The 27837-nt window shown below is 40.9% G+C and overlaps 2 protein-coding genes and 1 pseudogene across 2 annotated transcripts; all 3 read left to right on the top strand.

Moving 5' to 3' along the window:
- Positions 1–1885: 1885 nt before the first annotated feature.
- LOC115755521 lies at positions 1886–5725 on the top strand (annotated as a pseudogene).
- Positions 5726–8970: 3245 nt separating this feature from the next.
- On the top strand, positions 8971–12715 carry LOC115755520 (putative laccase-9). The gene is made up of 7 exons (XM_030694960.2): positions 8971–9187; positions 9300–9451; positions 10583–10827; positions 10932–11057; positions 11183–11783; positions 11896–12257; positions 12375–12715. The coding sequence occupies exons 1-7, from the start codon at positions 9083–9085 to the stop codon at positions 12557–12559; spliced, it is 1776 nt and encodes a 591-aa protein (XP_030550820.1). The 5' UTR covers positions 8971–9082; the 3' UTR covers positions 12560–12715.
- Positions 12716–20244: 7529 nt separating this feature from the next.
- On the top strand, positions 20245–27614 carry LOC115755471 (laccase-14-like). The gene is made up of 8 exons (XM_048273925.1): positions 20245–20352; positions 20485–20636; positions 22724–22968; positions 23819–23944; positions 25694–25708; positions 26124–26712; positions 26827–27185; positions 27285–27614. The coding sequence occupies exons 1-8, from the start codon at positions 20245–20247 to the stop codon at positions 27482–27484; spliced, it is 1794 nt and encodes a 597-aa protein (XP_048129882.1). The 3' UTR covers positions 27485–27614.
- Positions 27615–27837: the final 223 nt, after the last annotated feature.

The following is a 27837-nucleotide window of genomic DNA, read 5'->3' as shown; positions in this document are numbered from 1 at the left end:
TAAATCGAGTCGGATCGTTGTAACGTCATTCTTGTTCTTGTCCTAATAAACGGGAAATATTCTTTGTTGGAGTGTCTTTACCTGCGAAATCAACTCGAAATTGACATGGGAGAAGGTTTGGAACAATCATTCACTGTGACGTGAAAACCGACTATAGTTATAGAACGAATCGTTCCACCCTTTACAAAAGCCGACCTGTCCAATTAGTTTAATGACTTGCGTATGGTGATACTTCACCGCGCACGGACTTCATTGTGATAGCGCTCTCAGGAACCTAAGCTAGAGGATTCATAATGAAGAACCCCACCGTTTTCGAGAAGACAGCTTTCTCGGAAAACCATATGAAAGCGGCTTGACACAACAATCACAAGTGCCTCATCTCGCCAAGCCAAAGGCAATCAGCACCGGAAGAGACTAATCGCGTCCCTAGCTGCTCTCTCACACGATGACTCGGGAGCACAGTCCATTTTTCGCTTAAGGATCTGCTCGACATTTGACCGATACATACGTTCGAAGATGTCTCTTCTGTGTTCTCCAACTGTACTCAGCATTCGGTCGCGTGGCTTCCTTAAGGAGGAAACAGGTCTTCACAAGCCATACGGAAAGCTAGGTCACATGATGTCCCAATCTGGCATTTAACTATGCGAAGTTGGCAAGTGCGATACTGGGGGGTTCGTGCTCAATCTGTTGTGCACGTAATGGCTTCGATCTCGGGGTCCCAAATGGTCTCCCAGTATTGGAGGAAGAATGTGAATAACATAAGTCTCGCGTAATTTACTGTATTCAAATAGCGTACGATTGTTCTTTTACATCATTGACTGGTAATCTGTTTCGGGTCGGTCACCTTTTGATCTCTCGTGTTCGCAAGTGTTCTTGAATTCGATCTGATCAAGTAAATCACCTTTCGTTTGCAGCTTTATTGTCAACCCAACAATGGAAATCAAGAAGGTATAGGAATGCCCTAGTACATGTTAGAGTCAAACCCTAGTCATGCAAGCTCGGCGATAAGTCAAGATTCCCATGATTTTACAGCTGAACTTTGTGTTAACCACAAACGTGTGAGGAGTTCTTTGGCAAGAAGAGTAAGTGACGGTCAGAATCTGAGTGAAATGCTATCAAGTTCGCACCGTTCGTGCTTGGATGAATTCCCCTTCACAGTTGACATACAACGGATTAGAGGAACTATAAGTTGTGATTACATGCATGAATCAGTGACTTGAATTCAGTACGAAGGTTAGGTTAGCCAGCTGGGGATAAGCAAATCCAACTCTATATCTCAATGACATGACGTTCATTTGCATCATCTTTGAGTCACCTTCAATTTAATTTGAATTATACGAAAATTGCATCGCAAAAACCTTACCTCTCTCTCTATATGTACACACAAACACTTATTGAGGTTGATGATGGTCGTTAACCTGGTCAAATCTAAGATTAGGGGTCGACTATCTCAAATTTCTAATGAGAGAGAGAAATTGGTGTGTATGGCACCGACTTAGGTGCGATTGCCTATGATTTTGCAAAGACATCATGATTTGCATACAACGTATTTAATCGGAATATTCCCTATGTCAGAAAAAATTACAAGTTTTTGTGCCATCGTTATACATGTGTATGAAATATGACTTGTAATTAATCCATGAGGATCATGGCACAACCAATACTGCCACGCGGAAGCTTAAGTGGAACTCGTACCAAGTAAGAGATGAAATGATAGTTTTTCCTCTGGATTTCTGTGGATTCGAAAGTGGTTAAAGGGTCCCGCAAGTTGGAATGTAACGGCAGTTCCTGCTTCAGTCCTTTCCTCCCACATTCTTCCAGGTAAAAAGGTTGCTTGAAATGGGCACAATAGCACTATAAATACACCATGGCTCGAATGGTTTCGAGCTCAAAGTCGAGATCGAGATTGAAATGGGGTCGCAGGAGAGGATAATGATCTTACTTTGCTTGGTTCTAGCAAGCGGAGAGCTCCTCGGCATGGCTCAAGGCAAGGTCCACTATTATGATTTCGTGGTAAGTCTTCAATCTCTCTCACCTTTCTTTCTGTTCTTTATTTTATGTTTTGGCTTCTTAGTCTCAATAATCACAATCAGGAATGAAGACGATTGTGAAAAATGTGATCTTTGTGGAGATAGCGTCGTCTAGAGTCTAGACTAGTGTATTCTACTTAATCAATCTGAATGCTAGAAGTACACGTGTCGTATCGAAATAGGACAGTGCCGGTGATACGATGATTGCTTTGAAAAGTGATTTAATGTGCTTTAATCGTACGTTTGGATATGATTTGCCGTCTTAAGTAAGTCATTTGGAACTTGACACGTAGGTTTTCAAACGGATCTCGTAAGTTAATCTTTATATACAAGTACCGATTCATCTATTGCGGTGCCTCATTATTCGGTAAATTGTTTATGTATCTATAAGTATTTCGAATTTTCGGTCCATGCCCCCTAATTCAATGTCTGTGACGTCTTTGAAACCCTAATTGTTGCTCTAAGGGATGGAAAACATGTAGCTGAAGGAGGCCAACTTCACGAGGTTGTGTAGCACGAAGAGCATGTTGACGGTCAACGGCAGCTTCCCTGGGCCAGAGATTCGAGTTCACCGGGGAGACACGGCCTTCGTCCATGTTCACAACCGTGGCCAATACGGTGTTACCGTTCATTGGTACGTGAAATCGACTCGTTTGATTATACCAAGCTATGTATCAGTCGTGCTCAAAACCATTCATGAGTCAAACTAATTGATTATGAATGGCATAGTCTCTTTTGACCTATGTCTTTTCTATCCTCTTGGTTCAGACCACGTGACCTGACTTTTGTGTTTTGAACTTGATTTCGACATCAGCCCATGAATCAATTCCTTAGTCTTCCGCATGGAAAGATCTAGTGGCGTACTTGTGCTGTGCCCCAACTTAGATAATGTAAATGTCAAGTAGGATGCACTTGATTCGAGGGTTTAACCATAATGAGATTACATGCATATGATGCGTTCGGTGCTGCTATATTGACAATTATTAAAAAAAAGTTACCATATATTCACGAAACGAAATTTTAATGTTTGGATAAATTAGCTTGGTCAATGTTTTTCTATGGGCCATCCACTGGGATTCTCCGAATGGAGACCAAAAAAACTGGATAGACAGTTTGATTAAATGTCAGCTATGACTACAAATGGATGAATTTTATGTTCATGCATTAAAGCTTGCATTTCTATGACTTTGAATTCTAGGCATGGAGTCGGAGAACCGAGAAATCCTTAGTCGGATGGACCAGAAAACATCACGCAGTGCCCTATTCCACCCGGGACTAGCTTTCTACAGGAAATCAATTTTACAACCGAAGAAGGAACATTGTGGTGGCATGCTCACAGTGACTGGTCGCGAGCCACTGTCCATGGCGCCATCATCATTTTACCAGCTATCGGTACCACTTATCCGTATCCCAGGCCTCATGCTGAAGATACCATAGTTCTTGGTGTGCCCCTCTTACCTTATTCTCTCCTTCATAACGTTGTCTATATCTATCATACAAGTTGACATTCAAATCCAGGTTCAAATCACGAGTAAGGTGGTCATAGTACTTTTGGGGGCAAATACCTAACAGAAAGTTTCAATGTACTGGTAGTAGAAATTGAAGTTTAGTGATCCTAAAATACATGGACAAAACCTACGAAGAAAGTCACCTCGTTCAAGTTTCACTTTCTTAATTATTACAGTTAGTGAATGTTGGCAGCATCCTGGTTCAATGGAGATGTCATGGCTATAATCAACGAGGCTCTCGCATCTGGCGGCGATCCTAACACTTCGGACGCTTTCACCATCAATGGCCAACCTGGAGATCTCTATAATTGTTCTAATAGTAAGAAATTATTGTGAATTGAATTCTCCAAGTATTGTTGAGCCTGTTTTTCTCTTGAAGATGAACGGAAGTGGTGGCTAAAGTTACATAGTCAGTCCTTTTCTTGATTTATAGACAGTACATATCGCCTAGTTGTCAACCATGGCAAGACCTATCTCCTCCGGATAATCAATGCCGTCATGAACGAAGAGATGTTCTTCGGGATCACCAACCACAGCCTCACGGTCGTTGGGATAGACGCCGCGTACTTGAAGCCCTTAAAGACTAGCTACATTATGATCACTCCGGGGCAGACCTTGGACATCCTAGTGAGGGCGGACCAGGAGCGGAGCCACTACTACATGGTCGGAAGCCCGTTCGCTGACACGACCGCCCCATTTGACAACACCACGACGACGGCGATTCTCCAATACAGAGGCAACTACACACCCCCGCCATCGCCTTCTTTACCAGCACTTCCTGTCTACAACGACAAGTATGCCGCCATGAACTTCACGGTCCGGCTCCGGAGCCTTGCGAGCCGAGCTCATCCGGTTGATGTCCCGAAGAAGATCGACAAGAGAATTTTCATGACCGTGTCCGTGAATCAGATATTTTGCCCCAATGAATCGTGTGCAGGACCTGACGGTAACAGAATAGCGGCAAGCTTGAATAACATAAGTTTCCAGACACCAAAGATTGACATACTTCAAGCCTACTACAGGTATTGACTAACTTGACTAGGGCTAATTACGCTTGTCTTTTCTCAAGAGTTAGCCATTTCCAAGGTCTAATCGTGCCTGTCTTTGGAGAATAACTAAATATCGAGCAGGAGCTTACCTGGCGTTTACAAGGCTACCTTCCCGGACAAACCACCGTACGTTTTCAATTTCACAGGAGATGTCGGGAACAACACGTTGTACCCGAGTCTGGGAGCAAAGGTGAAGATGATAAAGTACGGCGACGCCGTCGAAATAATATTCCAAGGGACCAACATCGGGGCCGCCGAGAACCATCCGATGCATCAGCACGGCTATAGCTTCTACGTGGTCGGAATGGGATGGGGGAATTTCGACAATAAGACTGATCGGAAGACATATAACTTAGTCGATCCGCCTGAGGTGAACACGTTCGGAGTTCCTAAAAATGGATGGCTTACGATTAGATTCGTCGCAGACAATCCTGGTAAGCTCATGATCCTTTCTGTGTCGTAGACTATCCCATTATATAGAGAAGAAACTTTTGCCCATGAGACATATGTTTTAAGGTGAGGGCGAGGGTGGTGAAGTTAATGCGGTTTGTGTGGTATATATATCTTAAAAAGAAGACGAAAATGCAAATCATATAGCGAAAATACTACTTTGAAACAAACACGATGTAAATTATTGTTAAAATGCAAAAACGTTGTCTATTCAATATATTGTATTGAAGGGAAAATTGTCCAAAAAATTTCAAATCTACTGCACCTTTGTCAGTTCAATCCATTTATAACGTGTTTGTTTCAAAGTAGTATTTTTGTTATGTGATTTGCATTTTCGTCTTCTTTTTAAGATACTATTTCAAGAATGCAATTCCCAATAGTTTTGTGTGTTTTCATGCATTAACGTAAGTCTATGGTACCGATCAATGGGGTCTGTAACGCCAGGAATGGAATTTGCAGGTGTATGGTTCCAACATTGTCATTTGGAAAGACATACGAGTTGGGGGATGGACACGGTGCTTGTTGTGACGAATGGCAACACCGCGGCGACCCGTGTGCGGCCGCCGCCTCATTATATGCCTCCTTGTCACTAGTCCCCATCTAAGGAAATGCTGTCGCATTGTACATCCACTTAAGATTTATTAACGCCACTTATAAATTATCCTGTAATATGATTCATGTTAAGTTTTTTTTTCTGCGTACAATATGGTTAAGATTGGAGCGGTGAATGGCCGATCCTCCATGGATGAATATGAACTCAACCACTGTTTTGTTTAATTGTTGGAATTGTCAACTTTGGAAGGGGCAAGTTAAAAAATTGCCGGTTTACCCTCCAAATGAGTAAGATCTAAATCTAAGTTGGTTCTATGTGCAATGGGGGTATTCGATGTCATTCCATTTAAGGGTAGTGTGCTCTTCTAGCTAGATCTGATAATAATGGGCCCTAGTAAGTAGCTCGTCTAACCCCGTCGCAACCAATATGGCCCGAAGCACAAGTTGGGCCAATTCACACAAGCAATTTCCTTCTTGGGCTCGCGGTGGTCCTTAGAGACTTGATTGGCCCACTCAAGCACAGTTATTGCTAATTTCTGCGTCCTATTGATTCGGTACTCTTTTGCTATGCTTGAGTACCTACATAAGATGGCATCATGGCAATACCTTTGGGATGAATTTCTACGTTCTATTGATTCTACAAGATTGGTGTGGCGTTCCATCGACAATTTCCATCGATTTAAGCAAATTCGTTTTCTGACCTAAGCTACTGAGCATAACCATATTTGACTGTCAGGATAAGGAATTAAAATGATGCTAAGCGCGCTTAAATGTCACCTGGTGGGGGCGTTGCAAAATCTTACCTAGTGCTTCGAACATGCTCGATTCGTTCATATCCTCGTCCAACGGCCGCGACATCGACACACATATCGACTCTATGCGTGGGTTTTTTCAAGGGTTTTCCTACGACTGCAAAACAGCTTCAACCCCTTGTAATTTAAGACAAGAAGGAAAAAGGACAGAGAGTTCCGCAGTTTTAGGCGCACGTGCGAATACCCAAGACAGGACAGATGTTAGATGTCGTCCATCCTCTCCCACGGTTAATTCATAGGTCGAAGAAAGGGAAGTGGGGCGAGCTGTAATCGTCCATCCGTCATTCAACCATTCCACAAAGTTACTGCGAGGGTTCCCTTCCTGCGTTTTCTATGGGCGTCTCTGTCTCTCTCTCTTTTTTTCCTTTTTATTTCCCCTTTTTCCCGCTTGTTCAACTAGAGGAAGAGAAGAAACTTCAGTAAAGCGTAGAGATTTTAGGTGGAGAATTTTTTTTTCCATGGGGGTTTCCAGGAGGTGATGAAATTGAAAATAATATCTCCACAGCGCGACGAGGTGTGGAAGAATATTCTAACTGATGTTCAGGAGTCGGATCACAGTACTTATTGTTTGGTTATTATTTACTCACGCCGTGCTTGTCTCGCGAAAATCGAATTTTAGAAAATATTTTGTTTTCTTGCACGAATGCAGAAATTTTTCTTTCTCCCTTTAAAGATTCTGACTATACATCATTCGCGTTTAAAAGATTGGGAAGTGGCTACATCAGCAAACCTGAAAATGCAAGGGCCGTGTTTTGTCCTCTATGGCTGCGTTTGGTTGTCGGGATTTCTGGTCAAGATAAGATTGGATAAAATATGATAAGAAATCCAGGAATTTGGCTATATTCTATCCACTGTTTGGTAAGCTACGGATTTAAAGTCGAATATTCTCATATTCTATCATATCCTGCATTTGGTAGAAATTGTATATTAATATAAAGGACATATATGCCCCTACGTGATGTTCATGAAATATTCAGATCTTATTACTAGAAAAATAACGTTCTCATACACAAAAAAACTTGAAAATATACACATTTTATTAGATTTTCAAACCTCTTTGCAAAAAAATAAAAATAAAATAAAATGAAAATAGAAACAAATGAGACAAGAAAATTGTCATCATTCTCAAGAAAATTGTTATCATTCTAAAAGTTAGCTTTTATATGACGGATAAGAGAAATCCTATCCGACCTTATCTTACCCCCTCCCCTCAGATTTTTTTATCCAGGTTATATCCCCTCTATATCCGACATTATACTATCCAGGACATCTACCAAATACGGGGTATGATAAAACATATCATATCCTAAGTTTTATACGGACGACCAAACGCAGCCTATGTGTTTAGGGTTCTCCAGAAGTATAAACATTGCCATTTGAAATATGCCACTCTTTTGAAATAGGATAAATGACACAAATGATCCATGAACTTTGGTTTAATGTACAATGTGATCAATGAACATTAAGGGTGCGTATGGTAACGTTTCTATTCTCGAAACAACTTTTAGAATAGAAACACTTTTTTTTATTTCCGCCCCTGGCAACGATTTTTGGGAACAGAAACGTATTTGGCAAGTACAAAAAAAAAATATTTTTTTCACCAAACGGAAGGATCTACAACCGCCGGCGGCGGCGGCGGCAAGCGGCGACCGCCGGCGGTGGCAGTCGCTTCAACTCCTTGCCGATGATGGTGAGCGGTGGTGACTTGCACAAGCTCGCCCTTAAGTTATTTCTAGAAAGTGTTCCAAAACCCAAAAATAAGTTTTTGTTGTTTCTCATTTTTGCTCCAAAAGTGTTTTTGTTTCTCAAAAGTGTTCTCGGAATACTTTTGGAACAATTTTTTACCATACGCGTTTCCGGAGTGTTACCATACGGACCCTAAATTTATTCAATGTGGTCTCTGAATTTTGGTATAATGTGCAATGTAGTCCATAAAATTTCATTTTGTTCAATGTGGTCCAAGGATAAAATTGCATATTTTCATGCAATCGAGGGATCACATTGACAAATTGAACATGTACAGAAAGTTCATGTACCACGTTGAACAAGTTTAAAGTTCGGGGATCACATTGCATGTTAGACCAAAGTTCATAGACTATTTGTGTCATTATCCCTTTGAAATTCGTTGTTTCTCGATTTTCTAAACCCATTGGTATGCATTATCACTATTTTTAGTTATTTTATCTTGCGTTCCCGGGCCAAAATGTGTGAATATGATCCTGGAATGTACCTGAGGACTAGCCTTGCTCAGTTATAGAAATGGTTTTTATATTATTGTTATCACTATTATATTGTGCGTCACGTGCAATTAGTACCAAATTCTGAATATTGAACTTTCACCCTGGAAAATGTGGCACAGAATTCGAAAGATTAAAATAAAAAAGGGCCACCAAGAGTTCAACATTCCTCGCTCACTTTCTTCGAAGCCACGCATGAAGTTGTACCTAAAGGTCTCGAGCCCCTTCAACCGTGCCATGCATAGCACTGAAGACGACCACGTGAGCTCCTTTGCCCTTATCTAACAAACACTGCTATTATAACCATACTTCAAATTGCCCTCGCCATGGAAATATCTGCATCAGTAGAGAGCGAGAGAGAGAGACTTTGAGTTATAAAGGAGCGAGCGAGCCGCTTCTGTCAATGGCATTATTCGAAACCAGTTGAAGGAACAGCGGCCGAAAATGGGTTCTTCTCTGTGCGATCTCCGATGGCTTCTTGCTCTACTGGGCGGATTGTTGTCTCTCCTCCCTCTGGCTCAGGGCGAGGACCATTACTACACTTTCGTCGTAAGTTTTAGCGTTTCTCTCATCTTTCTCTAGTCCGTTTTCAGCTCGCTTTCGATTGTCATCGTCGTTCATTTGCTCCGTTCCTGTCTTCTGGGGTTGTTTAATGGTTTAGCTGCGAGAGACCAACTTCACGAGGCTGTGCGCGACGAAGAGCATGTTGACGGTGAACGAGAGCTTCCCGGGGCCGGTGCTGTACGTCCGTAAAGGAGACACAGCCTACGTCAACGTCATCAACGAAGGGTACTACGGAGTCACCATTCACTGGTAAGCCAAGCCCTCAGGCATCGTTCTGTTTTCACGAGTCAAATGCAAACATGTGTTGAAAGTTTGGTGGGGGAGGGAGTTTCTGCGCTGGTCTTAGCTAGTGAGCCGTCTATAATTCAATTAGACGCCAAACAAAATGGTGCTGCAGCTTGTGCTCTGGTTTTTCTTTGGAGCAATGCTAGATATGTGTTGCAGGCGTGATTTAGTAAATTCTGATCTGCTAAATAACGCGGATGACATTCTAACATGAGAATGTCAGTGTTCGAACGTTAGCGAGCGCACGAAAAGATCATCTCATCATTTTTCATGTCATCTTTCTTCTACTTGTATTATTACTTTGGGTTAATAGTACCAAAAAAAAAAAAAAAAAGACACCCTAAACCACGCATACTGCGACACCCGATAGCCAAACAATGTTGCGTGTCGCGGAAACTCCTAAACGAAGCCTGCAATGCCATCAACACCCCTAACTTTTTCGAGTTTTGAAATTTGTGCCGGTGCGACAAAAATACCATCCGGTCTACCACCAAATACCCTAAATTCAGTGGATTTTAAAAAAATATTCTTGTCATGAGAGGCAAAGTTTACGATTTTTTTATGGAAGATGGAGGCGGGTTTTTTTTTTTGTCATACCGTTGAGCTATCAGAGGCACAAAATATAAGTTTCAACTATCGGTGTTACAGCGAATGAACAGAATTTAAAGTTCTCAGTGATAGGCCGATGATGTTTTTGTTATACCGTTACAAGTTTGGAGGCATCGGCGACATGAAAAAAATCTGGAATAAATCCAGAATAGTAGTGTCCCGATGATTATAGTTGAAGATTTTGGTGGTATTTATTATGATACTGGGCTGTGGGGCGCGGGCACAGGAGGGAAAGAGGCTTTACGAAGAGCAGCTCAAAAAAGTTAGGTAGGATTTTCTTTCGGCCGCTGATAAACGCCAAATAGACACAATGGGGTCCAACCAATTTATGTCCTGTCATGTCAACTGACTGTCTTTCGACCAAAAAAACAAAAAAAACTGTCAGACCTTTCGACGCTCACCACAAAAAAAAAAAAAAAAACAAAATACAAGAATCGATGGTCATTACTTGCGAGTCAGCTCATATAGCCTTTTTAATAATCGCAGGCACGGCATCAAACAGCCGAGGAACCCGTGGTTCGACGGGCCCGAATACGTTACGCAGTGCCCGATTCCTCCGGGGACCAACTTCACTTACCAGGTTCTGTTCACTTCGGAGGAGGGCACCCTTTGGTGGCACGCGCACAGCGACTGGACCCGTGCCACCGTCCACGGCGCGATCGTCATAAAGCCCGCCCTCGGCACGACTTATCCTTTCCCCGAGCCCGACGACGAAAAAGTCCTCGTCTTTGGTATGTCCCCCGTTTACTACAGCGAAACAATGAAGTCATATAATGCTCATTTGTTGTGCTTGTGTATTTGCGGAACACTTAGCATTGTAAAATTCTGCTTGCAGCATCCTGGTACGAGGAGGACGTGATGGAGTTAATGAGAGAGGCCCTGTCCGAAGGTGGATTGACGACATTATCAAGTGCTTACTGCATCAATGGCCAGCCTGGTGACTTTTATAATTGTTCCAGAGGTAAAACTTATGAGTTAGCCATTGATTTGGTCAAAGGAGAGGAAATTTTTTAGTGTGTAAATCGATTCTAGAATTAGGCCGTTGTCATCAAATCTAAGTCTCGAATTGATTCTAATTTGTTGCAGACAGCACGCATAGAATATCCGTTGATTATGGCAAGACCTATCTTCTCCGTCTAGTCAACTCGGTGCAGAACACCGACATGTACTTCGCGATCGCGAACCACACCCTGACGGTGGTCGGATGGGACGGAGCCTACGTCAAGCCCCTGGTCACAAGTTGCCTCATGATAACCCCCGGTCAGGCGATGGACGTTTTGGTCACGGCCGACCAGCCGCTCGGTGAGTACTACATCCTCCTCTCGCCTTTCTTCGACGGTCAAGCAGACGACTTCGACCACAGCATTGCCAGCGCGATCTTCCAGTACAATGGCAACTACTCTTACACCGGATTGCCGGCGTATCCGAGCGATTTTCCTGGATGGGAGGATGTGGAGCCCGCGACTTCCTTCGTCAAACGACTGAAAAGCTTGAACTCGGTGGAGCACCCCATCGACGTGCCCAGGGACGACGAGATCACGACCAGGATGTTCATCTCCGTCTCAATCAGCATGATGCGATGTCCGAACGCCTCGTGTGAGGGACCGGATGGAAATCGCCTTGCATCCGCGTTGAACAACATTTCGTTTGCAAACCCTGACTTGGATGTGCTCCAAGCATACTACAGGTACAACTTGAGAATTCTGATGTTGCTACTCTCTTCCCCTGCTATTTGCACAAATTAATATAGATAATATAGAATTGACCGTCTTTAATTCCTTGTCTTTGATTTCTTGCAGCAATGTCGCCGGGTATTACGCGGCAGATTTCCCTGATCGGCCGCCTACGTTGTTCAACTTTACGTCCGACGACCTATTGACGGACAACGTGACTTTATCGGACCAAGGAACGAGAGTCAAGGTACTGAACTACAACGAGACGGTCGAGATAATCTTCCAGGGGACCAACGTGATGAACTCCGGCGAGACTCACCCGATGCACCTGCACGGGTTCCGGTTCTACGTGGTCGGACTGGGCAGGGGCAATTTCGACAATGAGACCGATCCAGAAACCTACAACCTGTACGACCCGCCTGAAGCGAACACTGTCCCAGTGCCTAAGGACGGGTGGGCTGTCATCAGATTCAGGGCAGACAATCCCGGTAAGTTCACTGGCCGACGCAAATGCCATGTTGCACACGAATGAATTTGAACATACAAACATCAGAATAGAGAGAAGAACGGATCAATTGTTCCTTACTCGAATTTGTTTCTGGCAGGCGTATGGTACATGCACTGTCATTTCGATCGGCACATGACGTGGGGCATGGACACGGTATTCATAGTCCAGAACGGGACCACGGCTGAGACAAGCATCCGGAAGCCTCCGTCGTACATGCCTCCTTGCGAGACGGACTCGTCGCTATTGAGCGCCCTTCATTCTTACCTCCGGCAGCAGGCTTAAGAAATTTTCACTACATGGTGTAGTTGTCCTGGGAAGCTTTCATTCCGAAACAGAGAGACCACATTTTAGTGCAGGGTACCTGTCGATTCTTTCTCCTTTCTTGATGTTTTTTGAAGGAAAGAAAATTATAGCCCCCACTCAGCTTATGGTGCTGAATAAAAAATGTGACTGGTACAATATTAGACGATGAGCTTCTTAGTTTCAATAATCTCCAGACACGGTGAAGTTAACTCGTTGTACATCAAACAAATGCTGAATTAAAAATTTGAGACTGACATTTTGTCACAGCCCGGACCGTTGGCCCAATTCAAAGGACCATGCTGCGTGAACCGTGCTCGGTCACGAGTATTACGCCAGCCGAGTCAAGCAGGCAATAATCCGATGGTAAGACGCATGCCCGGTCAGCAGGGTCGTCTGTAAGAAAGCAATCCTGAACAGGGGTCATGACTCATGAGAAAAGGTTCTATTCAGCTGTATCAATCAACGATACAAATAATTTAATCATAATCCCAGTCAACTTGGATCGACCCTAAAGTGCATAATTAGGTGTCTACATGGGGCTTAAGCGTTCCTCTTGTCCTAAGATTGGGCTGGTGCTGCTGAATTTTCAGCCAGAAAGAGGTTCGTTATCAAGCAATGGAGTCCGAAAGTAAAGGGTCCTACTGTAAATGCTGATGTCCCTCTTGGTAGAGTTGAGACTACCAAGAGAAATCCAATCGTTCATACTTCTCCTGTCATTGCTGGGACTCTCAGTAATAGAAGTGTTAGCAAAAATGCTATTATGATAATAACTATAAGGGCCTATATGAAAACTCTTTTAGTTCTCAGATTCTGTTCCTCGAAACAAAAAAGATGGGAATTTTGTTTGGTGACGTAAATAATTTTGCTTCTGATTCTATTCTTAGAAACAGTTTTGAAACAAAAACAAGAACAAAAAAAAGTTGGTTCTAGAACAAATAATCACTTTTGAGAATCACAAAACAGAATAAAGTCCCACATATCATTTATCATTTTTAGTTATCTTATCAATTTTCCCTCAACTTAAAACAAAACGAGTTCTCATTTTCAAATAAAAATATATAAGATAATAAAATAAAAAAATAGAAAAAATTTGGAAAAATTCTAAAAAATAAAAAAAAATTCAGAAAATAGAAGAAGCTTAGATTAGACTAGTTTGATCTTATTTTCATAAATTTGGGCCTAGATTCCCTATATTTCATAGATTTTGTTCTTTTTTAGAAAAATCATAAATATCTTTGGAATCTCAAACCAAATTTCTCTAAGTCCTTGGGGCTTCATTAGGATTTTATGATGCAATTTATCAATGCCATGATTCCTTGATTGCACATTTAATTTCATTGGTTGTGATTTGCCTAGGTTTATGTACTTTTGACTTAGTCTAGTTTTAGAAAATTTAGAAAAAGATAAAAAAAAAAACCATTGAGAATACTTAGCAAGCTCTCGTTCTTAAGTTTTTGATGAACTGGGATTGAGATTTGATTTTCTAGAACAAAAAACGCAGACCAATGCAGGGCGGTGTAGTGCATTTTCCTTGCCTAAACGAGAATGTCGCTCGTATCGATTGTCTGCTCGTTCAAAATAGTTCGATGAAACCCCACAATAAATTGCGAAAATGACTCGTGATGATTCTTGATATTTATTTTTACATTTCAATAGACAATATGTTATATAAGAGAATCAATATGAATTAATCTTTGATTAATTCAAAACCGAGGATGAAATTTTACAAAGTAACTATTTAATTATTTGAATTAAATGAAAAAAATTGGGAAGAATAATTGTTCTTGGGAATAGAAATTTTGGATAGTTACGAAACGTGCTCCGATTCTCTAAAATTAATCTAGGGAACATAATAAAAAAAAGTTATTTTACTCAAAATTACTTTTTTGAATCATAATGGTTACCATACGGGCCCTAAGTTTCTCTCTCTAGTGGAGGATGATGATGATTTGGATGATACGCTTTCTCTCGTTGATAAGCCAATTCAGTTTCTAATTATGTCTTCCCCATAAAGAATAAACCTTCTAATTATGTTACTACAAAAATGTTCGAATGTTAGGAGTTTAATAACCCTTGAGACAAAGGGAAGTGTCAAGAGAGCGCATTAGAAACCCGATACCTTCATTTGAGGAGATCGCCAAAAGAGAGCTCAAGTCTTTGGATATCGTAATTGTTTCACATAATTCTCAAATGTAAAACTTTTTTAACCGCATTGGTCACTATTCCATTCCTTCCTTGAGATATTCACCAAGCAAGATTACACATTTAGGGTAGAGCACCGATACATCTAATGCCATTTGTACACCTTGAGAGTAGAGCATCGATATATCCGATACCAGTTGAACACAATGCACATGAAGGGTAGAACACCAATGAACCATTGACTTTGATACTAATTGTTTGGTACCGTGCAGTAAAAGCACGATACCTTCTTCCAGGGAGATTAGGGAGCACAAGTCCGAACCCGTCAACGTATTAAGTTGACCTGCTTTCATACAAAAGCTCAGGCCAATAAGTAAGGGCCAAATTGGATATATACAAAAGCACGGCTAAACTTTCTATTGAAGGCTTCGTCTATTACTGATAGATGGTTCATAGTCTCATCATCATCTTGGTAGGGTTTGGTTGCTGTATGATGACTACTATTTCGTATCACAATCGTATCAGCATGCTCTCTCTAGTCTTGCCGTTGCTGTTACTTCTCCTGGTGTTATTAGGGGGCTCTTCAATTCTATTAGATGTTCTTTTCTGAAGCAAGCAATTTTGATGATGCTTATGTACCTGATATTGTTGACTTCGATAGTACATTGATTCAATCTGGTTTGTTTGACATAAATTAGATTGGTTGCTCTTTACTTGGACCAATTGTAGGCTTGATGTCCTTTTGCTATGAAGATAGATAGAGTTCTGGTAAATGGTGCCTGGCTTGATGTTCATTTGTACCCTTATGCAGAATTTGTGCCCTCCGATATGTTTGACTGTCGCATGGCACTTGTATGGTTTGTGGAGCCTGAGTTGTCATTGCTTGAACTTATTCAACTTCTTTAAGATTTGGTAACATTTTCTATTTTTGCAGGTTGTAAAGAAGGCTGGGCATAGTGGTGAATAGGGAGTGCCTCTATGTATATCTTTCACTCCATACTGGCTTAGGCGAAGGTTGCTTTAGGGAAGTTTAAAAAGGAACGCTCAAATTAGATTTCTCAACAAGCCCAGCAGGGTGATAATGAGCTTTTCTTCTTTGCAGCAGGGTACTCTTTCCTACATCCTCTCTAGGTCTGGAAGGTGAGTTTATTCTTATAGCTAAATGCTGGAAACTTCAGGAGGTTGAGGAATCTTTCCTCTGGAAATAATCCAGAGTTACATTGATACAACTTGGGGATCAAGACATCCCCAAGTCTTGATCCCCAAGTTGTATCAATGTAACTCTGAAACTTAGAAACTCTAAGCAGACTTTAAGAGTCATTCAGAGGATGGTTCTAAGATTGAGGAACATTGCAGCTGAGGCTATTTTATATTATGAGGACCTTCTTGATTCCCCTGATGCTGGCTATAATGGTATTGATTTGACTTCCCTTAGGGAACATTGCAGTTGCTACCTTCTATTGGGATGCATGCTCTTCTGACAAAGCCAGATAATTATGGTGAGACTGAGGAGGTGTTGGGGTCTAAGAACAGGGCAAATGCCCCAGGGTCACAGGACTTTTCAGCCTTTTCCTTCACTTCAGCATGTATTAACTTTGGCTGTGATTGTGAAGCTGTTTCATTCTTCTTCAATTCTTCTAAGTCGCTTATGAGAATTAATGCTAATGCCACTTCTCTTGTGCCTAATGTAGCTAATCCTGCTCACATCCCAGAGTTTAGGTCCATATCTGGTGCAAAGTTTACCTTATAAGCGCATTACCAAAATTCCGCACAGTAGGTTTTGCGAGATCTCACAATCTGCATTTATTGAGGGCAGAAATGTTGGTGGTGATATTCTTTTGGCTTATGAACTCGTCCATAATCATCATAGGGCTGGGGTTTCCTCAAGATGCATGATTGAAGCTGATCTTCGAAAAGCTTTCGGTTCTCTTAGTTGGGAATTTATAATCAAGATCTCGCAGGCAATCAGAGTTCTCCATGGTTTTGTTTCCTGGATTTCAACATGAATTGCTACTCCATTCTCAATTAGTATCACTGGATCTTTGGAAGGATTCCTTTGTTGGGAAGCAAGTGGTAAGACAGGGAGATCCCTTGTACCCTTATCTGTTTCTTCTCGCTGTGGAGGTGCTTTCAAGACTTCCGAAATTCCATAGCTCAGGAGAGAAGGATCAAATACCACCCCTTATTCCAGCAATATCAACCATAACTAGGAAATATTGGGCTGAAAACCCCTGCAATTTTTACGTGGAAAACCCAATACCGGAAGAATCACAAGGCCACTCAAAACTTCCATTTAATCAGAAAGAATAGCAAGATATACAATGGTTCGTCTTTAGATACACAGTTAGAGGCTCAACACATCTCATCACCATAAATGTGAATTAATGCAAATAAGTAAGAAAAATTTAACCACAATAGACAATTTGGAGAAGGATTTTAACAGACAAACCAATCTCACAAACAACATGCTAAAACTTCAGTCAATTTCGACAAAATTTCACTATCGAATATGGGGCATATCTGCCTCTTCTCCTTTGAATGCACGGTCTCTCTGTCATTTTTGTTTTCTTCTTCTTGTTGCATTCGCTCCTTTCTCGTTCCACCGCATTTACCTCTACCTTGATCGACTTAGTGGTGCGGATAGTGCAAGTCTTTTTGCCCTTAGCCACCACCATTGAACCTTTAGTCAATTTCATTTGCCATCACAAAAAGAATTGCACTAGCCAATATCATCTAAAGCACTTATGGAGATCAGATGAAGACTAATGTCCGGATCATGTCTCATTATTTTCAATAGCAAATTCCATCTAATATCAGTTTCTAAATGAACATCTTCCATGACAGTAATCTAATAAACGCCATTATTGCTCACCCTAGCACAACCGAAATCACTGTTGCCACGGGATGTGTCGTTGTCACGCCGTGAGGTGACTTGAACTAAGGTTGTGAAGTCAACAAGCCAACCAAGAATCTTGGCATATGCATGCATGCATTTGTCATAAGTCAATAGAATATCCCCGTCCGATGTAGTTGTGGTTGTATCTTGTTTCTCTTCTTTCAGTCTATCTTGAAATTTATCTCTCTTTGCTAACCTGTTTAGAATAATGTTCCATCTTGTCACCATTGTATATGGGTGAGCGGTTCCAGTTGAAATTTGGAACCTACCCGTCGAACAATGTATTTCATTTTTTTGAAATTTGAAATCTACCTCGCATACTCCGGAACATGGAACTTACCCTAACACTGGTTCTAGGGTTTACCTAGGTTCCATATGTATTAATAATTGAACGATTGCAATGAATTATCACCTCTAATAACCAATATTTGCTCCTACAATCCACTAATTATAATTCATATTTAGACACACGAAGAACATGAAACTTGAACAGAGTAAAAATCTCGGTCAAGAATATCGTTGGAATGGAAGTTTATATTAATGGTTTCATAATACACTCTTATTAACGACATGAAATACCACATGATCGCTCAAAAACGTAGAACAAGAAAAACACATAGACTTATTCCAAATTCCAGGTTATAGGCTTAGAACTTGGAATTTGCCCGTCAGAATCAATTTCTCAAATTTTAGAACCTGAAATCTACTGTGCATACCATAAAATCTGGGAACCTACCTTGTTTTCACCTGTTCGGATTTTCGATTTTTGGTTCCGCCCTAGAACCATGCTCACCCTTATCATTATAGCATTTCACATTCCTCATCGGCCTCATTTAGAACATTCTCTTAGCTTACCTCTTTCATCATAATTTTGGAAATTTCCTAATTGATTTCTTACCCTGTTTTCCATGACAAGAGTTTCTCCCCCTGTTTTTCATGACAAGAGATTTTGATTGAGAAACATAATTCATGAATTTTCTCCTAGTTTCTATAATGAACAACCTCTTCTTTAATTATAATCATAGAAAGCACAATGTAAGGACTGTTGTTTGATGCCACAACCAATGTATCCCAACTGCCGGGAAAGTACCAAATAAAATATATGCATGCAATTCATCATCAAGGTCGACTTCTAGATTTGTCAAATGATTTATGACATCTTAAAATTCATTCAAGTGTTCAGAAGTATTGTTCACTTCTTTATACATCAAATTTACAAGTCTTTAACTAAGAATACTTTAGTTTGTGCTGGATCTCCCCTCATGTAGATCTTGCAATTTCTTCCACAATGTTTTGGCATTTTTTCTCTTGAGCAACGTGATCATAAAGGCCATTATTAATCCATTGCCGACTAAAGCCAATTGTTTTTAGATTCAGTGGCTCTCCATTCTTCGTCTTCCTCGTCTCCTTTAGCCCCATCCCCATTGATGCGATCATACAAATCTTCATAGTACAAAAATATGTCTTCCATTTGAGGCTTCCAAATAAAATAATACGAGGAATTTAACTTAAACATGGTACCACTGGTTCCCTCTATAGCGCGAGCTCCGATACCACTTTATTGGGGAGAAGCAACAACAATTCAATAGAAACTCCAATCTGCAGAATAAATGTCTTCCCCAAAACTTAACAAACTAAAATCATATCAGCCTCAGCATCAACCCGCGAAAATATTTCAGTAATAATATCAACCACAACCAGTAAATATAGAGTTCAATATTAAAGACAAGGCAGAAAAATAACATCACAATTTTTTACGTGGACAACTCAGTGCAAGCAAAAACCACAAAGCTGCTCAAATTTTCATTCACTAATCATCAAGAAGGGCAGGACACATAATAGTTCATCTCTAGTCACACAGCTAGAGGAATCGTACTGGAATGGGAAATTACAATCACCAAAAAGTAAAACATACCGACAATGACTAGTAGCCTTTCTTCTTTACTAAAAAGTTGTGCCATCACGTTCTCTTCTCGTGAATCTGTCCCGCACTTTTATTTTAGTCTGTTTGCCAGTTCGAAAAATTTAAGAAAGAATGCCGACCCAATGTCCAATATCCAGCAGCGCACGCCCATTGGACACATGTGACTCTGGAAAAACATGCACACATTGACCCATATAATAATGTTTATGGGCTCACCTCCCAATCGTTTACTGTAGTTTCTTAAAGAATTGAAGAAGTAAGAGATGGTTTCTTAAGCGTCTGGACTAATCTCAGGGAGCAAACACTGGTTCCTCTGATGTTATTCTAACACAGTTTGCAGCGACAGCTTTCAAGTGAGACCAGATGAACAGGTTCCACATTTGGATTGCGGGATGAATAAGAAGGCGACAGTATCTCTGCGTACCTTAGGTTTTGACACTTCCTCGTTACTCCTCCTTTTTTAGACTTTTTTATGATGTAATGAAAAAGCACGCACACAGTCAGTTCCTTCGGTTAGAACAGTTTCGGTCTGAAAAGTTGACCGGAAGATGAAAAAGACATGTCTGTCATCGCGGCTTTCAGCTTTAGGGGACGACCATCTGGTTCCTTATGAATGATAGACACGATGGTCCAAAATCTCTCTCCACGTTGAAAATCTAGAAAAGAGTCCGCCGTTCGCGGTTGCCGTTGCGCGCATCGGAAATGGTCTTGATAAGCACTCATGAGACACGGGCCTTCTTATTTTCAACTCTCCTCATTGCCCAGTTGTTTTGGATGGCTCGAGCCGATGTCCACTTCTACGACTTCATCGTGAGTTTTCAATCCCGATTGCTCAGATTGTTGCCGCCGTTTCATGCGCGAGAATGTGCTTCGGACTGAGTCGTTTACCTTCTTTTTTTGGTTCCCTTTTCGCCATTTTTTTTTCTCTTCGGTGGTGTGCAGTTGAAGGAGACGAAAGTGACTAAGCTGTGCGAGACGAAGAGCATCATGACGGTGAACGACAGCTTCCCAGGGCCGACGATTAAAGTGCACAAAGGGGACACGGTGTACGTGAACGTTAATAACCGCGGAGATTACGGGGTCACGCTTCACTGGTAAATCATTCTTCCTTTGCCTTGCTCCTTTTATAATCCAGTACTTTGGTGATAGTTTCATAGTGATTAGCTTTGTTTCTCTTTTAATTTTCTCTACGTGGAAGTCCAAGTATAGCCGTATCATGTCTGCACTTTTTAGTCCGCTATACTGCTGTCACTTGGATCCATCGTTGGTCAGATCAGATAAATAGGTGGGCGAAGGCTGTCTTGACCCTAAGGATTTGTACACCTTTGCATTTCACTGTTGTTGGGTTGCACGGTAGCTATAATGGTTCGCCTATGTAGACAACCACGCCTTATCCACCGGAGATCATTGCCTTAGCAGTTTTTGTTTTTTTCAAAGGGGTTGATGTCACGTCTTCCGATGAACGTCGGTTTTAAATGTGAAAAAAGAACGTTCTCCCTCCAAAAACTCTCTTAAAGACAGTACCTCCCTCGAACTTCTCTCACGCTCGTTCGGACGACTGATTCTCGTAAGGCTATTCGTCAGAGGCTTTAATCTGTGCATAGCGGTACGCTCCCTCGTGTGATCGTACTCTGATCGATGATACAAAAAAGTGAATCTTGGGTATATTACGGTATGATTTTCCGCACGTTTATCGTTTAGAATAGGAATTCATTTCCTTCAATTGTCAAATTGTTTGGTGGTGCAATTGCATTATTCTGACTGTAATAAGGGAAAAGAGTCAGGCAACTTAGATTTTATTCGATTTGAAAGATTGGTTTCCCAGGTGGGTGAAACACAAAGTCTTCCATCTGCTAAGAAATTCTGTTAATAAAAGGTTAGTTGCCAAATCCAAGAGTAGTAACACCACCCGATGGTCAACTTAATTAGGGTAGACTTCATTTGGGTGGTGGAGCTATATATTTGAAAGGAACCACGCAGTTTCAAATAGCATTTTTCTCATTTTGTTGGAATCTGAAAACTATCATGCATATATAGAATTTGGAATAGACGCTGTCAAAAGTTCTACCTGTATTCTTAATTGAATAATTGCGGTGAATCATCGGTTTTAATGACCACGAGAATGAAAACTCAGATTAGTGATTCCAGATTACACACTCATCATCGGACTTCAAAAAATACCGCAGTATCACGTGAAGACATATACCAAGAAAAGTACAAAAAAACTTGACACAATTCTAAGTTTATCCTAACATAATCCTAGAACCTTCCCACCGAAACAGGTCCCCAATTTTTAGAACTTGTGACTTACCCCGCAGACTATGAAACCCGAAACCAGACAGTTTCCTCATTGGTCCACTTCCAAGTTCGGGTTCTATCCTAGAACCATGTTAACCCCTAGTTCCAAAATCCAATCTAGGAATTTATGTAGGAAGTTTTGAAAATTAAAAAAAAAAAAGAACAAATGAAGCTTAGTAATTGACCCGCGCCCATTAATTTAAGATTTTGATTGAAATTCGGTCTAACAAGATATCTTTTAACGCTCCATTTATTTGCGAAAATTGAATAATTTGAGAAATATTTTCTTAGTATTGATAGCTTATACCGCTTAAAATAATTTGCTAATGAAAAAAATATCTTCATTATCAACAACAATTTATGTCTAACTATTTTCGTAGATGATGAAAATATCTTTCATTCGTTCACTTATCCGTGTAACTGATATAAATAATCATTTTTTTTAAATTTCTAAATTATTAATTCTTCGCGAAACAGAGCCTAAGTGACACGAAAGTGGAATTACCCTTTCAAACTTCCAATACGAGGTATCGAACTTCCACCGGCACTTGTCATTCTACGCTTTAAGCACGTGTACATCATCCGATTATCGGGGGTCTCTGCAAATTACATCCGAGATTTATTGATTTAATTCAACAAAGATTGCACCTACTAGGGCATCCAATTATTTCCTCGACTATCAAGACAACACCAAGCAACAAAATCTCATGCTGTTCGTCATTTGGTCTGTCGAAAGTTGGGCAAATATGATGAATGTATTGCTAAAAATGCTCATTTGACAGGTTGATGGAGTATCAATTCGATGGAAATTGTCCCCGGACTACACAGTGTGCATAGTTTGAGACATCTCGTCATTTTGTTTAATAGCCATGTTTTGATGCAGGCATGGGGTAAAGCAGCCGAGGAACCCATGGTCGGATGGACCGGAGTTCATCACCCAATGCGCGATAATGCCCGGAACAAATTTCACGTACGAAGTAATATTCTCCGATGAGGAAGGAACTCTCTGGTGGCATGCTCACAGCAGTTGGACTCGAGCTACGGTTCATGGTGCTATTGTTATCTCACCTGAATCGGGAAAATCATATCCCTTCTCAGAGCCTGACGATGACAAGGTTATCATGATCGGTATGTGAGTCAATCTCCTATATGCTCTAGTTATGGAAAGAAAAGAAAAATAACTATGTCATGCATAAAATCAGCAACCGCGTGCAACTATATTACAAAGAACATTCTGGAGATAACACTAACATGAATTAGCAACTACAGACTTCTCGTCATTTTTCTATTGTGCTATAGTTGCTGACAATTAGAACAATTTTTCTATTGTTCTATAGTTGCTGACAATTAGAACAACTTTTTGCGTTTTGGGTACCTTGCTCCCACTAAGGTAACTGATGTGAGGCTCTTTGGGACTTTAGAAATGTCAAGAAGGCAGAATTTTTTTTTTTTTTTTTGGGTCTGGTCAAGAATGCAGATTTGGTGAGTTAAGTATGTTGAATTTGGTGCAGAAGATTTTGACGTTTCTTCTCCTAACGACTCCTAGCCACGAAATTGCACAAGCTAAGGTTCACCTGTCTGTCCACATCGGAAGATTTTGCTTCGAATTTTCAAAATAATTCTGTAATGTTTAAGTTGGTTAGCCTTGATTGGTTGAGATTTCGTGAGACCACTATTAATTGTTGTAAAATAATGCGCAGTATAGTATACTATTGTTCTATCCTTTCCTTTCGCGCGTAAATTAGACTTTTGCCTAAGCCTAAAGCGTCAAATTACATATTTTTGAGAGGCAATCAGGGGCCTGAAAAATGTTTGAACTCGGGGTCACCCGCTCCGATACGATACGAGATTTTGTGATAGATGAATGCATGATTCAATATTTAATTACTGTACGATTCCACATACAAACTATAGTTATCTTAAAAAGTATGATTTCGGCTATGGTTAATCTATCATTATCACTTGGCCAAATGAATAGCTGCTTGGTACATGGGGGACTTGAAGGAATTGGTGGACGAGGCAATGATAGAAGGAAAAGATTTGCCACATTCAGATGGTTACACCATAAATGGCGAGCTTGGGGATTTCTGCAATTGCTCTCAAGGTACTTCCACCAACCTTAACAAGTTTTCTTTAGATTGCCCGTTAAATAAATATTTACCAGAAAGTATAGTGAGTTTTCAAATAATTTATCACGCGTAACAGTAAAAAAAAGGGTACATTGAAAATTAGAAAGTTTACTTTATTTTATTTTATCTCTTGACAAGATTTTTTTTTAATAATGTCTCTTGAGTTAATCTTAGTTTTAGTGCATTCCAAGTTGATTTTTGATTGGGTTACCTATAGTGGAAAAAAAAGTGGTATTTCCAGTTAGTTTGACACAAGACTGTTAGGAAGCGAAGAACCTTCCACACATAGGTGAGATACGAAGCCAATCAACCAAGGCAACATTGAACAACCACAATAACACAACAGAAGAAATAAGAGAGGATTCAAAGAACATGGCAATACAAAGATTTATGTGGAAAGCCTTTCTACAAGAAGGGAAAAAACTATGGGGCGACGGAATCTGCTTACCAATTTGAATTCAGAGTATAACGGGTCTAAATTAAGCCGAGAACTACAAAGACTCAATCTTCCCCTTCTACAAGAACTACACCCTAAACTCCAAATTACAAAGCATGTGCTATCACTCTCCAGTGGGAAAGGTACCATAAAAATCCTAAACCTATTGCTTTGGTACTAAGTCAATCCTAAACCTTTCAATTAGATCAATTTAGTCCTAATTTTTTTTTTCATTTGTGCTGATTTAGTCCATTCAACCAATTTTGGCCAGAAATTGTTAACATGGACACCGGCCATTTTATGTAACATGGCGGGGCTAAAGTGGGTAGTTTTTAAATTCCTTTTTTTGAATTTTTTTTATAAATTTTTCTTTTTCTTCTTTTCTTTTTTATTTTCTTTCCTTATTTTTTCCATTGTGGGCCAGCAAGGTCGTTCGCTGATCATGGCCGACCACATGCAATGGCCATTGACCTCGCCTGGTTTGGGAGAGGGCGGACACCCTCGTTGTTTGGCCGGCGAGGGCTATTATGCCTTGTCGGCAAAAGGCGAGGGGCTTGGCAACAGGCGAGCACCGCAAGCCCCTTACCTATGGCCAGCAAGGGCATCGTGGCCCCCACATGGATCCGGGCAAGGGCCCGACATCGTCACCTGAATCTTGGTGAGGGCCCGAAGGCCTTCGCCTGTCGCCAACGAGGGTATCTATCTTCAACCGGATATGGACAAGGGCTTGATGCCCTCGCCCAAACCAAGAGAGGGTCGCTAGCCCTCGCTAGCCGAAGTTGTTAAAAAAATAAAATAAAATAAAAAGCATTAAGAATTCAAGAAATTATTTAAAATTCAAAAAATATATTGAAAATTGTAATATTTATTCACGTTAGCGTCAATTGTGTCATGTAGGATGGTTGACGTCTATGTCAACGGTTGCTAGTCAAAAATTGCTCAAATAGAATGATTGGCAAAAATGTAAAACAAAAAAAAAAAAAAAATTAGGTCAACTGAAATATTTAGGACTGAAATGGAACCACTATAATAGATTTAAGACTTTCTTGGTGCTTTTCCCCTCTCTAGGAGCAAAGACAACATAATTCAAGCTTGACACAACCTTACAGAAGAAAGAATACAGCCAACTGTTTTGTCTTCGATTTGAATGCAACCTTGGAGGTACAAGAAACACTAAGCCCTCTTTTATCTCCTCTCTTTCGTCTTCTCCAAATTTTGCAATACGACATTTTAAGACGAGCAAGAAGATACCTTAGAAACAGACACACTATAACACCATGGGCTTAAGTTACAACTCATGGGTCTAGCCCATTTAACACGCACACACCCTCTCTTAGCCCAACACACATGCTATTATAAAAAAGAGTAACTTCAGAGACATGAATATCAATTTATGAAATCAATTTAAAAGTGGGTGCCCAAATTGAATATCAAGCACTCGATAAGAATGTGTCACATAATGAATCAATTATGTAGGCCCTCTTTTGCTAATAGAGTAAACCATCTTTTCTCTGTGAGTGTACAAGTCTCGTGCAACTGATAAAATTAAGGTTAATGTTGTTCTCCAATCGTTATGTGTGCACAATAGATGTATAACCTTGTTTTTGACACGGAGTTGACAACATAAATTTACTTTTTTGGCATGGCAAGGAATAATGCGAGGACATTACCTTCATAAAGGTTCATCGAAATTCTTAGTGCGAAACAACGCATTGCTGGGTACGTTGATTATGGGAAGACGTATCTCCTTCGAATAGTCAACGCGGTCGTGAATGCTGAGCTCTTCTTCGCCATCGCCGACCATAACCTGACGGTTGTCGGGATGGACGGAGGATACGTAAAGCCGATCGTCACGACTTGCATCATGATAAGTCCAGGACAGACCATGGACGTGCTGCTCACAGCTAACCAACCTCTCGGAAGGTACTACATTGCCACGAGGCAATACTCTAGCGAAGACGCCGAAGTCACCGGATTCGACCATAGCATCGGATCGGCCATCTTGCAATATAGAGGGAACTATAGCTTGCCGTCACCACCGGTCTTTCCAAACGCTACACTCCCTCTCTATTTGGACTTTGGAGCCGCATTGAGATTTACAAATCAGCTGAGAAGCTTGGCAAGTGAGGATCATCCGGTTGATGTTCCAGGAGATGTAAGTACGAAGATGTTCATTACCGTCTCCATGGGTGAGATTTATTGTCCCAATAGCTCTTGCACTTCGGTGAGTGGCAACAAACTTGGCTCAAGCTTGAATAACGTAAGTTGGGTCAACCCATCCCTGGATGTGCTATCGGCCTACTATAGGTAACATCGTCCCCTCCTTTCTCCGATCTCGATCTCTCCATGGATCAAACTCTCGATACATAATAAGTGAATGTGCATGGAATTCTCATTAATGGGTTTCATTTTCTTGGGCAGAAATCTTAGTGGAAGTTATACAGCGGATTTCCCGGATTGGCCTCCTTCCATGTATAATTTCACGGGAGATGATTTGCCGGATAGTGTTGATATGACGTACCAAGGAACGAAAGTAAAAGTGCTGAATTACAATGAGACGGTGGAAATTGTTTTCCAAGGTACAAACGTGTTGAAAAGCTCCATGAACCATCCCATGCACGTTCACGGTCACAACTTCTACGTCGTCGGAACCGGTCACGGGAACTTTGACAGCAAGATGGATCCCAGGACATACAACTTGGTCGACCCACCCCACGTGAACACGTTCGGGGTCCCTAAAAACGGTTGGCTAGCAATAAGATTTACTGCTAATAATCCCGGTGCGTATATCTTTTATCTCTCAGCAGGCATCATCTGTTAGAAGCATTGGTCCGGAACCGCATCATTTAACGTTAATCTTGTGGTTTTGATGTGGACAGGCGTGTGGTTTTGGCATTGTCATTTGGACCGACACATGAGCTGGGGGATGGACATGGCCTTCATAGTGAAGGATGGAGGGACTTTAGAGACGAGTCTCCGACCACCACCTGCCTACATGCCGCCATGTATGGACATGGGATCTTACGACATATCAATGCAAACATCGAGCATTGATCATGTAGAAATGCAACAGCTGTGAAGCGACTTGATTGGATAAATAGAACTCTATGTGCTGAAAAAATCAAGGATACCCTGAAATTTGGAGGGCTAAAGCCCGAATGTTCTTGCACAAGTTTTAGTAAAGAAACAATTGACTCGGTCGTTTCTCATGTTCTGAATTTTCTTCTGGGCTGGCGGCCGAATCATGCATATTTTTCTCTTCTTTCTCGAAGCAAAATCAACCAAAAAGAAAACGAAAAAAAAAAAGGAAAACTGCAAATACCACTCTCGACCCCACTCATTATACTAAATACCTTTTTTTCAAAACCTGTAAGAAAATTGATTATGTAATAGTTTTTGGGCGATTGTAAGACTAACAATCTGTTTTGAGCA

Source organism: Rhodamnia argentea, chromosome 2, assembly GCF_020921035.1.
Source record: "Rhodamnia argentea isolate NSW1041297 chromosome 2, ASM2092103v1, whole genome shotgun sequence".
NCBI lineage: Eukaryota > Viridiplantae > Streptophyta > Magnoliopsida > Myrtales > Myrtaceae > Rhodamnia > Rhodamnia argentea.
Note: the sequence above shows the minus strand (reverse complement) of the source record. Positions and strands in the feature narration are given on the sequence as shown.